Source organism: Haplochromis burtoni, unplaced genomic scaffold (assembly GCF_018398535.1).
Source record: "Haplochromis burtoni strain Fernald_Lab_line unplaced genomic scaffold, NCSU_Asbu1 Contig_167, whole genome shotgun sequence".
NCBI lineage: Eukaryota > Metazoa > Chordata > Actinopteri > Cichliformes > Cichlidae > Haplochromis > Haplochromis burtoni.
The window spans coordinates 153,365-165,751 of NW_024582528.1; the positions used below are offsets into that span (position 1 = coordinate 153,365).

The window sequence follows — 12,387 nt, forward strand, 5'->3', positions numbered from 1 at the left end:
GGTTAACGCTGACAGCACTAGTGGGAACACAACAAATATGACTGCAAATTTACGCCGACATCATACTCGTGCAAAGACAAGTCGAAGCAGACAAAAACAACAAGCACGCATGCTACAAACTTTACCCGAGTCATTTAGACAGCCGTTAGCACATGATTCTCCTTATGGGGCCTTGATATGTTTAATATGCTGCTGATAATGTAGCCCAGAAGAAGCGTATAGTATAGCTTTTATTTTGGAAAGAGCCATTTCTCTGTAATAAACTCTCTTTTCCAAAGATGAGTGATTTCTCGATCAGATATATTTATTTTTTAGTACTTTGTTGTTTCAGCAACATTAAATTTAAAAACTGTACTTTTGAGTTAAAATACATATTTATACTTTTAATAAATGACAAATTAAAAAGGCATGAACATGTTTTTTTGTATCGAAAAAATATCGAACCGTGACACCAAAGTATCGAAACGAAACAAACCGTGAATTTTGGGTATCGTTGCACCCCTAGTACTTACATATGATTTCTGGAGGTGGTTGCAGGACAACATGTATCCAATGAGGCAAGCGTTGGTGAAGAGTGGGCAGTCACATAAGTGTGGCTGGAGGTTTGAGCAGAGCTCTTTGGGAATGCAGATAAGTTAGAAATCAGGATCACTGTGTGAGCTAAGAGTGGTACTGTTAACACGAGGAGCCCAATTATCAACATGGGAGGTGTAACTTCTGACAGAGATCTGCAGATTTCCAAACACTAAATGCCTCTGATGATGAGGAGATACCTAACAGGTGCAGAGGGCCCCAGACCAGGAACATCTGCCCACAACATCACCTGCACAGATGAAAACAACTGAGTGAAAGTAAAAAGAAACAAATCAGAATACTTTGATAGTCCATAAGGAAATGATGCACTATTGACACTGATGAACACTCTAAATACTAGTAAAGGACAAAGATGATGCATAATAAATACATGATATATAAATATATATATAAAATACATGTTACACATGTCCAGTGTAACATGTAACAAGCAGTGAGACAAATCAAAAATAAAGCAGGTTATATAATTTAATATATATAGCATGTGTGTTCTTTGCTGAATAGACTCGTTGCCGGTAGAAAGTCTCCACCATCTGTTGCATAATTTCTGAGGGCAACCAGGAGAACAGACTGTTGTGGATCTGTTTAGTCCCTTTTGACTCTCGTGTGCACTCCAAGGCACTGCTGGGTTTACAGCTCTTCCAGGCTGGGCAGCTTACAAACCAGTGCTGCACTGCACATACCCTCTAGGGCCTCGCTAGTGTGGTGGCCATACCAGGTGGTACACTGTTAAAAAATCCTCCGTCAAAATACGGGAAATGTCCTGGTAATTTTCTGCCAGTACATTTTCTGTTTTTCTACGGAAACAATATTTGAACAACCTGCTCAATTGAGATCTCATCTATAGACCATTCCTGTTACCCAATTCAGTGCATATAGTTTTGACAATGTTTAATTCCAGTATGTTCATTTTGACACATTTGGTAATATTCTTCCTTAGTTCTTCTAAATTATTTAAAATTATACTCAAAACAATTTGGTTGTCTATATACTGTGTGAAGACAACCAACCCTCTCAAATGTGATGCTGCTAATGCATTGGATGGTAATATTCCCTGATTTGACAACTGGAAAGTGTGTAATATAGACTACAAACCCATAGTAAGTATGCAGGGGGTGCATGGGATGCTCAGTCCACCAGCTGTGCAAATCTGTTGCTGTAAAATAAAGCAAAGAAAGTAAGTAAGTAAAATTTATTTATATAGCACTTTTCACAGATAAAAATCACAAAGTGCTTTACAACACAGGAAATGGGAATATAAAAACAATATAACAGTAAATAAAACAATGTAAAACAATAAAACTATAAAAACAGCATAAGAAGAAATTAATCAAATGCTTTTCTAAATAAAAATGTCTTCAGCTGTTTCTTAAAAGAATCAATGGAGTCCGTGCAGCGAAGAGACAGTGGGAGAGAATTCCACAACCGTGGTGCCACAGTCTGAAAGGCCCGATCACCACGAGTTTTAAAACGAGTGCGGTACCACCAGCAGTCTCTGATCTAATGACCTTAAAGCCCGAGAAGATGTATGTGGTTTCAGCAGGTCAGATAAATATTGAGGAGCCTGACCATGTAGGGCCCTAAAGGTTAGAACTAAAATTTTAAAATGAAACCTAAAATTTACAGGCAACCAGTGAAGGGAGGCCAAGACTGGAGTGATATGCGATCTTCTCTTGGTGCCTGTTAAGAGACGTGCTGCAGCATTCTGCACAGTCTGAAGACGATTTAAGGCTGATTTGTTAAAACAAGTAAAAAGGCCATTACAATAGTCTAAACGAGAAGAAATAAAAGCATGAATAATCATCTCAAGTTCAAGCTTTGATACCATTAGTCTGAGTTTAGAAATATTCGTAAATGATAAAAGCACTTTATGTTTCGACAGCTACTTAAAGCGGGTGCTAAACCCACCTTATTTTGGTACATAAGATGGTGAGGGTTTTCCTTGAAGTACTTTGCAATTCCAGCTATCAGTGATAATGGACCTTCCAGTATTTCGATGCCTTTTAAGTTAAGAAAGTCTTTTATGGGCTTTCTTTGATTGTTAGTTCTTCTGATAGCTTTGTTTGAACTGCAAAGCCAAGGAGAGTCTGTGTGTGCTCAAAAAGGTGGACTGCCTCAAAAAGGAAGGGCCACTCATCCACTATTTTGTTTACAGCAGTTCCTTTGTTTATAGTTGCACGTTGGATGCAATATGTTTCAGCCATCAGTTTTCGAACAGATGATTCCTGAAGACGGTCAGTGTTGAAGGCTCTTTTTAACTCTTCTTGCTTAATTTCTAGTTCTTCTGTGTCCTCAACTGCAGGCTGCCACTCAACACATCCATACCAATCTGAACATGTAGGCTTCTTCTTTCTGGCTTCATCATCTGCCATTTTCTTTGCTGAGCAGACCGTTAATGGCCTCCTAACATTTTCAACTCTGTTTTCTAGCTGTATAAACAAAGACTCATATCCTGTTCCAATGACTTTAGTTCCACTGAGCTCTCTGTCTTGAAAAGAGAAGGGATATTCCTGCACAATCTGCCTTGCAATCTCTCGCAGCTTTGCTCTTCCTGGTCGTATGTTTTCTTTACAGAGGACATCATCAATAATAACACGAACAAGTTCTCTTCTCTCCTTAGGCTTTGGTCTCTTCTTTTCCCTCAACGCAAGCATGAGGTTGGGAGGCATTTTGTGCCATGGTACAGCATATGGCTCACAGGGTAAGGAATAATCCATGGGACCAGGAGTTAGAGATGATGTTTGGGGCTGATGGTCACTCTGTGGCAAAGGTCTTGAAATGGAGACCAATCCAACTTGTTGCTCTATGAAATACACAAATTAATATTAGCTCAGTTTTTAAAATTACTTACACACATAATTTTAGTCAACAATCTGGGGAAGGTATACACAAATCTATTCATAACTTTGCTTTGGTAGCAGCATTTCCTTTGGAAAAAAAATTGCACACACACCCCTATAGACTTACCGACACTGAAGGCCTGAATCAGTCTTTGACACTGAATAGGTGGTAGAATTCCATCGACGTCCTCAATCCTGACAAAGTTAAGGTCATCTACACTGTTTACTCCAATCACTTCCAGTCGAGCCATGAGTAAATCCATGAGATCATTGCTGAGCAATGGCATAGCTTTTTTAACCAACTCTTTTACTAGCTCCATAGTGGCATATGCTTAAGCGGGAGGAGGGACCTTGCACCTTTCTGATAAAAGGAAAGGGGAGAAAAATCACCAAGCTGGTCAATATTTTTGCAAATGAGCTTATCAGAACAACTTTTCTCAAATTCATAGACCCCAAGCTCAGGCACCCAGCTGGCATTTTTCTCCCTCAGCAAGAAGAATGTTTTATAATGCTATAGCCAACGTAGCGTCTTGGTCTCATTGCGGCTTCTCTGAATCTTGACTTGAACTTATGTCACAATAGTTCTGTACTAATCTGAACTATGTCTTAGACACTACAACTAATGTATTAACAGACTATTTGCCTACTTAGCTGCTTTGGTGTATCTCATTAGGACAAGGAAACCATTCTCATATGAAGTACCTCTGACTTTAACTTTATCTGTCACAACTGAGTTACTTGAGGTAACTTCAAAGTCTGCAACTGCCGCTCTTATGCCACCGTCATACAGATCTGGATAAAATGTAGTTGAGTTGAAAACCTGAACCTGTGGACTGAACAGGCCACCATGACTCTGATAAGCCTGGTACAACTGATGTCTATCAGCAAGAGACTTGGTCACATTTTTGAAGTTTTTACTTGACCTGATGCACCTTTTGAAATAACTATGCTTGCTTTCAAAGCGCATAGTCCACGTATGTATGAGTGGACCAAACTGTAAACTCAAATCAGCATAGTGAAGCAGATAGTGGTGTTTTGGTCTGAGATTTACATGCGGGAATAACTCCTGCCTCATTTCCACATACTCTTCGACGAGTACCTTCATGTACGCAATCTGCGACTCTGATAGCATAGGTGCACAGACAATTTCAACCAGCTCCCTCAGAAGAAGTATAAGCAGCCATACAGCATTGTCAGCATCTTTAATTCTGTCATGCACCAAAATGGGTAAAAACCTCAACAGCCACCTGTTCTGGGCTGCATGGCCTCCAAGCTTTATTCCCTTGTTGGAAATGGCATTTGGTTTGTCACCACTTTCACCAGAAAAAGATCCAAGTCTGTCATTTAGTGACTCATAGCTGAACCACTTTTTTGTTTTTATTAGGAACTGCAAACATAGTGCTATGTCATAGTCAACAACACCTTCAAAAAGGTCATGTGCCAGACATGGTGGCAGTCCAGGCTGACAAACATGAAAGTTAGATAATCTGTTGAAAACACTGTTGCCTTTAATTCCATGATGCATTGTTACATCAGGAGACTCTCCAAAAAATTCAGAGACTCATTATATCCAACAGGATCTCTATGCATGGCAACTGTGAGTGAGTTAGACCTAAAGTCATCTTTTGTAACAAGACAATATCTACAGAAATACTCACAAGAGCTGAAGTTTTCTGTAAACCCACCAATCATGTGGGAGCCTGTCACGGTCCGCTGTGACGGACCGAGTGGAGAATGCGTGTAATGGACCCAGGTGCGTACACAAGTGAACAGACGGGAGTGAGCTTTAACAGAAGGCGAGCCTTTAATATGGCTGAAAACAAGGTGTGCAAATACAGCAGGGATGGCGTGGCTAAACAAAGACCTAAACTGGGAACAAACTATGGTGAGGCTATGGCTTGGAAGACAACAGACCAGGCATGGAAACACGGAGGGTAGGAACACAGACGACTCGACACAGACTGTAAGAAACACAGAGACTAAATACACATGAGGGATGATCAGGGGAAGTGGCCACACATGGGAACGCAGCTGACACACATGAACTTAACGACAGGACAGGAGGAGTGAGCTGAATACACAGACAGTGAATGCAGGCCTTCAAAGTAAAACAGGAAACATGAGACATGAACCGGGGAGACGTAGTACAGGGGGAGGTGACATAACTGACAGCATGAACTTGACAGTACAAGACACACAGACATAAACACACGAAGGGCAAGGGAGACGTAATGCAAGGGTAACATAATTACAAAAAGGGCTGGACTACCTTAAAGAACCTAAGCAAACAATAAACATCAAAATAGGTTAAGCATAACACACTGGGTCACACGACCCAGGACCATGACACCACCCCCCCACCAAGGGCTGGCTCCAGACCAGCGCACTCAGCCCAAACCACACAAGAAACAGAAACCACCGACGCACCGAGGCCGGCGCGGCGGGGGCAGCGCAGGGGAGCAGGCAGGCGACGCAGAACGCAGAGGGACGACAGAACAAAGAGAGAAAAAAAACAGGCCAACAGAAAACACTGGAGGCACGTCACGTACGAACAATAGTCCAGACATAGCTTCAGGGGGTCGGCCCGGAGGGCGGCAACACACCAGCCCACAGTTTATGAGTTCAGGCGGCCGACCCGGGGGTTGGCAACCCAACAGGCCACGCCATCTCCCATCAGGAGGCCGTCCATGTGAGAGGCAGTGTGCGCGCGTGCGGTTCGGGAGGCCGACCCGGAGCCCGCGGGCACAAGAGTTCAAGGGTCATACGGTCGGGGGGCCGACCAGGCGGGCGCCACAGGTGACAGAGCCGGTCAGGAGGCCAGCCGTGTGGGTGCAACGGCGGCGGCGAAGGGGACGGCGGAGCAGCTCAGGGGGCCGACCGCGCGGAAGGCAGCGGTGGCTCTCCAGTGTCAGGCGCACTGGCCGAGGCCCGGTGGGCACAGGACCAGACGAGGCAGGACCAGGTGGTGGCGTGGCAGCCACAGGCGACGGAGCCGGACCAGGCGGCGGCGAAGCAGGAGCTGAGGCAGAGGCTGGACCAGGCGACGGCGAAGCAGGAGCTGACGCAGAGGTCGGACCAGGCGACGGCGAAGCAGGAGCCGGAGCTGGACCAGGCGAAGCAGGAGCAGAAGCCGAAGCTGGACCAGGCGAAGCAGGACCAGGTGAAGCACAGGCAGAAGCAGAGGCCGGACCAGGCGTAGCAGAAGCAGAAGACGGCTGGACGGGCAGCTCGGGCCCCCCAGCAGATGTGGCATGGTGCTGGACGGGCTCCTCGGGCCCTCCAGCTGACGAGGCATGAGGCTGGTGCGGTTCTCCTGAACCCCCAGCTGACAAGGAAGGTTGCTGGACGGGCTCCTCGGGCCCTCCAGCTGACGAGGCATGAGGAGGGGTGCTGCGAGGTGCCGAGGTGGCACACCCAGGCATCCAGCCACAGGTGCAGGATGAGCAGTGATGGAGACCCCTGGCAAAACAGAGAGCTGAACAGGGGACTGAGCCGTTACCCTGGCAGAAGAAAGATGCCGCTGACTCTCTGGGAAGTTTAATGTAACATCACACGAGTCATTTTCCTTCCCACACACAAAGTCAGAGTCTGTATTCCCAGTCTTTGGTTCTTTACACTCAGAGGCAGAAAAACACAAACTCAGATTGGCTGCCTCACCCTCACCAGGATCACATAGACTAATCTTGGTCACACAGGCAGCATCTACCCCGTAATATTGCCCAGAGTCCGTAACGGTCCCAGCATCAGCTCTAGCGGAAGTTTCGCCATCCCTAGCAAGCGAGTTAACTGTTAAGAAAAACCCCTGTTCGAAAGTTGGACCCCCAAGGCTCTCAGTACAGTTCATTTCCTCTAAGGAAACGTCACGTTGTTTTCCTGTGACAGTCTTCACCTGTGACAGAGTTTCAGTCACCAAAGGGGCTAGTTCGACCACATGAGCTGCGTGTATAACTGAACCGTTCAAGGAAACATGGTTAATCAGTTCATGGCTAGGTTCCTGGACCTCCATTAAGTCGGCACAACTGGGTAAAGAAGACTCATTCACGTCCATTTTGAAGTCATGTGGTGGACTTGTAACCTGATCAGAGTCTGTGCTTACAGATACAGCAGTTACACTTACTTCTGATGGGACGGCTGGCACTAGGTTAACGCCAAGAGTCTGAATAAACTTTTCTGTGATTGGTTTGACAGAGCCATTAGCTTTAGCAGAGAACATATTAGGCACAAATGAAACAAAAGTGACGCTGTCAGAGGGGATTGAAGCCTCATTACGCTCTGACTGACAGGAATCATGCGGCTCGGCCTGGTATTTGGCAGTCTCAGGCCTGCATTCCCCAGCTACCCCCCCACCAGAAGTTGATTTAGACAGAGACTCTGAGTCATCTATGAATGGAAGTGCAGCTAACGCAGTGTCTGATAGAGCAGTGGCTGCCAGTGGTGGTGCAGACTGGGAGCTTACTAAATCAGTAGTGCTCCCAACCAACACCCCATCCTGAAATGAGTTAGAAGAAACAAAAGAACATGATTCCAAATTTACACAAACTGAAGGTAAAACATGATCATTAGAGACAGTATCGGAGGCCCAGATCTCAGCCCCAGCATTCACTGCGCCCTGAGGGGTGCTGGAGCTACGTGGTTCAGACATGTGTCCCCCATCTTCTTCGGGGGGGCACAATTCACTTTTAGAGTTCAGAACATAACCCACATTGCCATTACTGTCCTCTTGACTTGGAACACAAAACTCAGGTGAATTGTGCTTATCGAGTACAGGAGTGAGAGCATCACTCAGAGGCTGCTTTGAATTGTTCTCCTCTGGTTTACCTAATAATTTGGTCTCACACAATTCATAACAAGTAGTAGAGTCACAAGATGAATGAGCTGAGGACCAGTCAGGTTGATCACTGGGTACAGACAGGGTGTCCTTATTTAAGTCACACCGCTCATGACCAGAGGTTATATCACCACCCTTCACACCAAACATGAGTTCGAGATCAATACTGTCATCGTTTATTAAGAGAACGGGTGGTGTTGGGGAGCACTGGATCGCTATTGCTCCTCCAGCACATGTAGAAAATGTCTTTCTCTCTGGGGCGTCTGTGAACCCTTCATGATAGTCACATTCCAGCAACTTAGGGAGACTTTGAGGCAAAAGATTGTCACTAACCTCGAATATTAACGGGGTCCGAGAGGAAACGAGGGTCCCACCAACCTCCAGCTGCTGCGTGGTGCTCCGGCGACGTGGATGTCGCCTCCTCTTTGAAGAAACCACTGAGGCTGAAGCGTTGGCTGATGGGGAAGTGAGGGGTGGCAGACCCTGGCAGCTCCGAGGGCCCCCGAGAGCCAGGCGTGTTCCCCGAAAGATGTGCTGACAATCGGGGGTAGGCCACGGCTTTCCCCGGAGCTCCTCCTCTACATGGGTGCAAGCTGCTTGCTGCTGCTCACAGAGACCGGACTCCATGATTTCCGTAGTAGGTCTTTCTAAACAACTAAACACTGTATTGTCAGTCTCAGAACACGATTCAGTCATAGTGTCCGGCCCCGGCAAATCAATGCTCATCTCACTCTGCTTCATAGAGGGGACGTGAGGCACGAAAACGCAGTCACTCACCGGAGTTAATGCGGTGCCACGGCGGCGCCGGCGCCGCCCCCTTCTGGTAGCTGGCGCGATGGGCGCTGATGGCACCAATGCAGGGGGTGACGTAGCGGCGATCTCCCCGTCGTCCGCCCACATCCTTGCCAGAAATGAGGCAGGCGAAGTAAAGTCTAAGCGGATTGGAGACGGCGAGCGGCTGGTAGGCTGTGCAGCAGGTGAGAGGTCCTCCTCCGGGATGAGCCAGGGCTTCCACCGGAGCTCGTCCTCCCGATAAGCCCGTAACACCTGCTGCCGCTCTTCCTCGCCAAAGTCTATGGCCTCCGTCGTCTCCGTGCGCCACGCCGTGCGGCCAGACCGCGGTGAAGACGCGGAAGCCGACGGGGCGCGAGCGGAGGGTGTGTCGGTGGCGAGCCTCACCGTTCCAACCGCAACTGCTTCTGGCTCGCGAAGCAGCGGGGAAACGGGACAACAGCAGGGCTCCGGCGGCACCGCCCGCACACTAGGCAGCCGTGGCTGCGGACGGAGTTGGAGAGCGGTGACGAGAAAGTCAGTGATCAGCGGGTGTAGTGCCTCCCATAGCCAGGGAAACACAGACACGCATACTCCCACTTGGCGGGCTAACTCCTCCCGTTCCTCCTCCCCGGAGCACCGCAGCCATTTACCACATAGCGACTCCACCGTCTGGAGGATCTCCTTCTCTTGTGTCGCTGGGTCTGACATGGTCGCGTCGTACTGTCACGGTCCGCTGTGACGGACCGAGTGGAGAATGCGTGTAATGGACCCAGGTGCGTACACAAGTGAACAGACGGGAGTGAGCTTTAACAGAAGGCGAGCCTTTAATATGGCTGAAAACAAGGTGTGCAAATACAGCAGGGATGGCGTGGCTAAACAAAAGACCTAAACTGGGAACAAACTATGGTGAGGCTATGGCTTGGAAGACAACAGACCAGGCATGGAAACACGGAGGGTAGGAACACAGACGACTCGACACAGACTGTAAGAAACACAGAGACTAAATACACATGAGGGATGATCAGGGGAAGTGGCCACACATGGGAACGCAGCTGACACACATGAACTTAACGACAGGACAGGAGGAGTGAGCTGAATACACAGACAGTGAATGCAGGCCTTCAAAGTAAAACAGGAAACATGAGACATGAACCGGGGAGACGTAGTACAGGGGGAGGTGACATAACTGACAGCATGAACTTGACAGTACAAGACACACAGACATAAACACACGAAGGGCAAGGGAGACGTAATGCAAGGGTAACATAATTACAAAAAGGACTGGACTACCTTAAAGAACCTAAGCAAACAATAAACATCAAAATAGGTTAAGCATAACACACTGGGTCACACGACCCAGGACCAGGACAGGAGCCCAGGTTATCTCCCATTATGCATGCAACAGTACCAGTATACAGCTTGCCCTCAAAAGATATGCCTTTTAACTCCAGCTCACACAAGTCTGACACAAGTTTACTGAAAACTTTATCCACACCAAAATATTTGCAGTCTTCCTCTAGACAGAGCAGTACCAACTGTATTTGGTCAATAGCTGATCTGTGGTGTGTACATAAATTTCCCAAGGTTAAGTAGACAGCTAAAATTTTGTGCTTTCGTTTGGCAGATCCAAGAGGGTTGGCCACCTCAAAGGAATCTTGAAAAAGCATCACCTTTAAAGAATCTGGATCTGAAGAAAACATGGCATTAGATTTAATGACATGCCCATCTGTAATATCACAGATTGCACCATCAGCAGCAGAAACAGAATTAAAACTCTGTTGAACTGCATTTCCCTCTTTCAGCAATGCAGTGAGGCTTTCCAGAACTGGAATGTAATGATAATGCCTCTTCTGCCCATTATCATTGTACCCAAGCTTGACTTCCACAGGGTGAACATAGTTATAGTGTGCCTTGTAATACTGCAGCCTTCTATGGTGTGTAGATAATGAACCATTTTCATTCAAGGTTTCGTACATAGGACTCTGCTTGTAAACAGTTTGCTTAAGACATCTAAATGTCTCAGCTGGAACACCATACTGTTCAAGTTCTTGAGACAAAACATCCATTGTGTACTCCTGCTGAATATCCTGAAGGGTTTTCATTTCATTTGCAATCCCTGTAATTGTAGATGCTGGAACTAAACACTTTGCCTGCAATCTCAAGAAAAACAAAGCTAGATTTGTTGTATAGGCATATTGAATGTTATGATTCACAACATCAATGCTTTGGGCTGCATCAGTCACATCAGTGTTTTCAGTTACATTTTCTGTTACATGTGCTCCTTCACCTAGTAAGGGCTGTCCAACTTCACATATATGTGCAGGTGCTATCTGGGTGACAGTCCACCCTCTATGACACCTGGAAATGTGAGATGAAAAGGATGTCTTTACATTAAAAGTTTTTGCACAATTACCAAAAGGGCAAGTTACACTTAAACCCTCTTGTATGTGACCACTTAAGTGAGTCACAAGCCTTTTAACATCTGCATATTCTCTGTTGCAAAAATTCAACAAACACTTTAGCTGCACAGACACATTTCTGTTCCAGGTTTGTCTGGTACTTGTATCTTTGTGTGTCCGTGACATATGAACAGCAAAGCAGCTGCATGAGGAAAATCTTCTGCCACAATCTTTATGGCCACACAAAAAAAATACATTGTTAATGTGTCTGTGTGATCTGCAGTGTTTCAGGTATTCAGTCAAAGAGATGCACTTAAATCCGCAAACATTGCAAGTCAACATAACTGAATAAGGATGCACCAATCAGATATCATTCTGATCCAAACACAAAGAGATGGAACAAATAGTCATTGTAATATGTCAAACTACAAGCCAATCGATTTAATTCAAGCCTGTTTCAGTGTTTAACTTGCCACATTTCAGTGGCAGCTAGTGCGAGTTTCCCTCCTCCCCGCTCTCACTTACACCGGAGCTCAAAATGATAGCTTCCTTTTCAGCTTACAAAGGTAACAAGCTCACATGGCCTTGTTCCAGTTCTGCCAATGTTTGTTGTTGCAAAAATCATTTAAGGCACCCACTCCACAGATCACAGCTGTCCTATGGAGAAAAAAAAAATTCAAGATCTTGAAAGAGCATGTTTTTACTTAAAAGGAACTTTACCTTTTTATTCAATCATTAATATCCTCAGTTTAAATTTTTACCAAATTAACTAGATAAGCACCAAGTTAAAAAGCATACCAAAGTTAATTAAATGGTGTCATTAATAAATGCAGTCAGTCAATATAAAACCAAGCTTCATATGGGCTAAAAACCAACCAACCAACCAACCAAACAAACAAACAAACAAAAAAGACACACACACAAAAAAACCCCAGTGCAATCTGTAAAAAAT

The 12,387-nt window shown here is 45.8% G+C and overlaps 1 protein-coding gene across 2 annotated transcripts in view; it reads right to left on the reverse strand.

The window, feature by feature from the left end:
- Nucleotides 1-1,650: 1,650 nt before the first annotated feature.
- Nucleotides 1,651-12,387, reverse strand: part of LOC121815262 — a 27,912-nt gene continuing 17,175 nt past the window's right edge. Inside the window, exons 2-5 of one of the 2 annotated variants that reach the window (XM_042225302.1) lie at nt 11,961-12,092; nt 3,562-3,795; nt 2,503-3,397; nt 1,651-1,750 (exon numbers count right to left, since the gene is read on the reverse strand). In XM_042225302.1, the coding sequence (XP_042081236.1) occupies nt 2,616-3,397; nt 3,562-3,754 (975 nt within the window). In that variant the 5' untranslated portion in view covers nt 3,755-3,795; nt 11,961-12,092 and the 3' untranslated portion in view covers nt 1,651-1,750; nt 2,503-2,615. Of the gene's footprint in view, nt 1,751-2,502; nt 3,398-3,561; nt 3,904-11,960; nt 12,093-12,387 lie in introns of those variants that run through there. The other variant, XM_042225301.1, reaches the window with a different exon arrangement.